Source organism: Olea europaea, chromosome 12, assembly GCF_002742605.1.
Source record: "Olea europaea var. sylvestris chromosome 12, O_europaea_v1, whole genome shotgun sequence".
NCBI classification, from domain to species: Eukaryota; Viridiplantae; Streptophyta; class Magnoliopsida; order Lamiales; family Oleaceae; genus Olea; species Olea europaea.
The window spans coordinates 5,140,419-5,144,339 of record NC_036248.1 but is presented as its reverse complement, the minus strand read 5'-3'; the positions used below and the strand labels follow the sequence as shown (position 1 = coordinate 5,144,339).

Below are 3,921 nucleotides of genomic sequence, written 5' to 3'. Positions count from 1 at the left end.
ATTTCCCCTCGTGCTGATCATGTTCCACAAACAATTAGTACTCAAGTGGGATGTTGACAAAATGAAATTCAAGTGGATGCAAAGTCATTGCATCTGAAGAAAGCCACATACTTTGTTATTTTCTATGTAACAACCCATAGCCACATTTATGGGAAGTAAAGGATTGATATATTAAAAAAGATTCACTGTGATTTCAGAAACTCCTATAATATCTGCACCAGAAAGAAGACTTTGCGGCCAAGTTCAAACTGAAGCAATACCTGAGTAAGCCTTATGAAACACAAAATTGCACTAACGGTTTGATCTCGGATCGAAAGATTAGCACGTTTACTCGACCCCACCGAGAAAATGGTAGTACAAACTGAAACACTTGGGTTCTGCAATTAAACAACAAAAGCATTTTATCCTTCAATTTCAAAACCCCGATAATAGATATTAAAATTCAACATTCAGAATATGAAATTAATAAACGAAGCCAGGACCACCGCTTTATACCAAAAACATTTAAAAATCCAGTTAAAGGAAAAATAAATTACCTTTGGGAATTCACTGAGAAGCCTACACCAAGGCCAGGTGGTTTCTTGACCTTGACGCTGTTTACAGGAAGTGGTTGAGCTCTTTATCTTGTCGGCTATAACCGGCTTGGTCCCTAAATTTCCAAAAATAAAAAATAAAAAACAAAAAGCCCCACGTTTTCAGTATTTTACGAGCACATACAAAGAATATGAATTTGTTTAATTTCAAAAATTAGATAAACTCTAGCCTTCTGCAACTATAGGAGTGACGTCGGAGACGGAGGCAGCTGCAACCGGAAGTTCCGGTAGATCGGTGGAGCTGTTCTCCTTTGGATTCTCTGCCGGCGGAGTTGATTTCTCCGATGCTTTTGAATTGCTTCCATTACAATTACTACTCTCACCCTATCGAAAAATAAAAATTAAATTAAATTTTCAAAATCAACGGTCCAAGTTGAACGATTTAGAAATAATAAAAACTAGAGAGAGATAGAGGAGAGTGCCTTTTGACGCTTAGGAGATGAAGACTCCGCTGGAGAAGATTTCTTATTTTTGTTGTTGTTATTATTATTATTCGACGGCAGAGATCCACTTCGCCTCGTCGACACCATCTCTGTTCTTCACCGGCTCTTCCTCTTCGAATGTAGAAAGAGAAAGAGAGAAGTATATAAATATATAGATATATTTATTTGAATTTGTATGTATAGATTCCTGTGTATGTAGCAGAGAGTGAAGAAATGCGCGCAGGTTGGGAAGTGGGTCGGGGTGAACGGGTTATGGTTGAAACTTTGGGCACCGAGAATCGTGGATTTATATAGAGGTTAAGCCGGAAGGGGAAGTGCTTATGTTAGCCACTTTATTGCTATTTCCACCAATGTGCGCAGCCATGGTGCATAGGTCAGCACAGAGCTGATGCCCGAAAGGAAAGTGCTCAAGTTAGCGGCTTTCTTATCGAATCACTAGCATACGCAACCATGGTGTTTTTCGCATTACTTGACTCTTGCCAGGAAAGGGGAGAGAATTTGCAAAATAGGTCGTTTTATCCACAAAATGCAAATAAATAAATAGAATGTTGACATCACCACTCAAATTAATAAATTAAACTTGCAAAAATGTGTTGTTTTATTATGTAACAAAATGCCAAATGAACCAAAAATTTCAGTAAGTATGCCTAATGTTTTGTTTTATGTGATAAAATAGCAAAATAAATAAATAAAATTGACTTCATTATCAATAGATAGACAACTAACTAAAGAACAAAGTCACTCGATTACTTGCTAAATCAAAGGGAGTAGAACGCAACACCCTCCAATGAGCAAGAGGAAATTTGAGCCTAGCATCATCCACCAATTAATCGGGAGAATAGTACATTTCTACTCAAATGCTTTTTAAACCGAGACTCTTTGGTGTTTTGGGAGCATACTTGACATTAGATAAATACGTGCTAGCCTGATACAAACATATCAAGATAAGAAGATATATAGGTCAATTCCACAAAGAGTAAGTTCGCCCCTTATGTTATGGCTCGTCTTGCGCTTGAGAATATGTCTTGAAGATGTAAATGAGTTTAACATTGAAATGATGATCTGTGATGTTGTCCAATTCGAAAGGATGAATGCTAACGAAAATGAATCAGATCTACAACACACTTGTTTCAAGACATAATAAGAAATATTAGCTAAATTAAATATTTTGTTAATGTCTATCTTTATCTAAATAACTATTTATTCATGTATGTGAGTAATTAATCAATATGTTAATTATCTTTATTGATCAAATTGTTTTTTGTTTGTTTGTTTTTTTTTATCTTTACAAGCAATAAGTGATATTGACGTTATCTTTTTAAATGGAAAGTTATGTTTACGTGTACAAATAATTGGTTGGTGTGCTAATTCTTTTATTTTATTTTTTATTTTTTATATATATTTGAAGACAAAAAGGTCTTTAGTTGGGATGGAAATGTTGCTGGGTGACCCTTTTCATTTCTACCCTAAAATTATCAAACAATGAAACGGCTAAGCAAGAATTTGATTATAATAATAAAAAGGGTAATTAGTTATCATACAGAACGGCCTTAACTTCTACTTTTTGGTATTATCATCCTTGATCGTACAAAAGGTCATTTTCATTCATTTCCATCCAATTTCTCCACTAAGTGTAGACAATTATTTTCAAAATTGAAGCGTATATAGTCTTAGAAAATTTTCCCATTTTAGATAAGCCAGTAAAGGTTCTCGTGCCTCACAAAACATCCAACAAGAAGTGCAAAAATGAACGAACAATTTTTTCTTAAATTTGTTTCAAAATTAATCAATAAACTTTTGTCGGCTTTCAAATGATACTACCAACAGAGAAAAAATAATTAATTTTTTTGGGTCTAGTCGTTAATTTTTGCATTTCGATCCCATTTGTGGATCCGATCCTTAAGAGAAAAGTCTCAAGCCAATGAAATTTTCGTCAATAATTTACATGGCAAGAATCAAAGAAGTTTTTATTTCTCTTTGGGTGCATTAGTTTTCTCATTTCACTGTTTAGGCATTGATAAGTGTGTTTTTGCACACTTATTTACGCCACAAACATGACTTAATAATGAGCAAAATGATTAAATTGTGACTTAATCTCGTTATATTTGTGAATTGTAGGGAATACCGATGAACATGGTGAAATTCAGAAGAAAATAGCCGAAAAAAGACTAAAATAGAGCAAAGTGATAGTTCGAGGACCAAGTTGCAAATAATCCATAGATGAGACGGGAAATGAAATGAAGATTCAAGAGTGTTAGAGGTTAATCAGATGAGGAAAGGAGTCAAGAGGTGAAATATGATCGAAGTATTATCAAGTATCAACTTTCAAGCGAAAAAGTTATGCTCGTGATTTTTAATCTCTACTTGAGATCCATTTTTGACATAGTAAACATCAGAATTTAAGGAAGCCTATTTCTATCAAAAGTGTAGATCTTTGAGTTTTCTTCACAATGCACTTTGAATCACTTCAATCGAAGATCAAGAGAGAAAGTTATGATCAAAATACTAAAAGATGTCCAGCGGAAAGAACGGTATAACTATGCGGTCGCATAGTATAAATTCTATGCGGTCGCATAGAAGCCTCCCGAGAACTTTTTCTCAAATTTTTTACTCTATGCGACAGCATGGAAATGTACTATGCAGTCGCATAGAACAAGATTCGGGGCCGATTCAGCAGTTTTCTTATTTCGCCGAAACTCTTATGGAAAGGAGATTTTTAGGGTTCTATATAAACTAAAACTCGACCAGAATGAGGGAACGCCACTTTTACAGAATTGGAGGGGATTATACACAATTTTGGAGGATTTGGAGAGGAAGAACAAGGCAAAAACAAGGTAATCTACTTCAAGATTCAAGATTTCACTTCAAGAATCAATTGGGTGATG

General features: G+C 34.7%; 1 protein-coding gene across 1 annotated transcript in view; it reads right to left on the bottom strand.

Annotated features, from left to right (window-relative positions):
* The window catches only part of LOC111406472, a 2,627-nt gene extending 1,148 nt beyond the window's left edge, over positions 1-1,479 (bottom strand). The window contains exons 1-5 of the mRNA XM_023035891.1: positions 1,016-1,479; positions 764-917; positions 537-649; positions 261-377; positions 2-13 (exon numbers count right to left, since the gene is read on the bottom strand). Of these exons, the coding sequence (XP_022891659.1) occupies positions 2-13; positions 261-377; positions 537-649; positions 764-917; positions 1,016-1,123 (504 nt within the window). The 5' untranslated portion in view covers positions 1,124-1,479. The remainder of the gene's footprint in view (position 1; positions 14-260; positions 378-536; positions 650-763; positions 918-1,015) is intronic.
* Between the last annotated feature and the right edge of the window lie 2,442 nt (positions 1,480-3,921).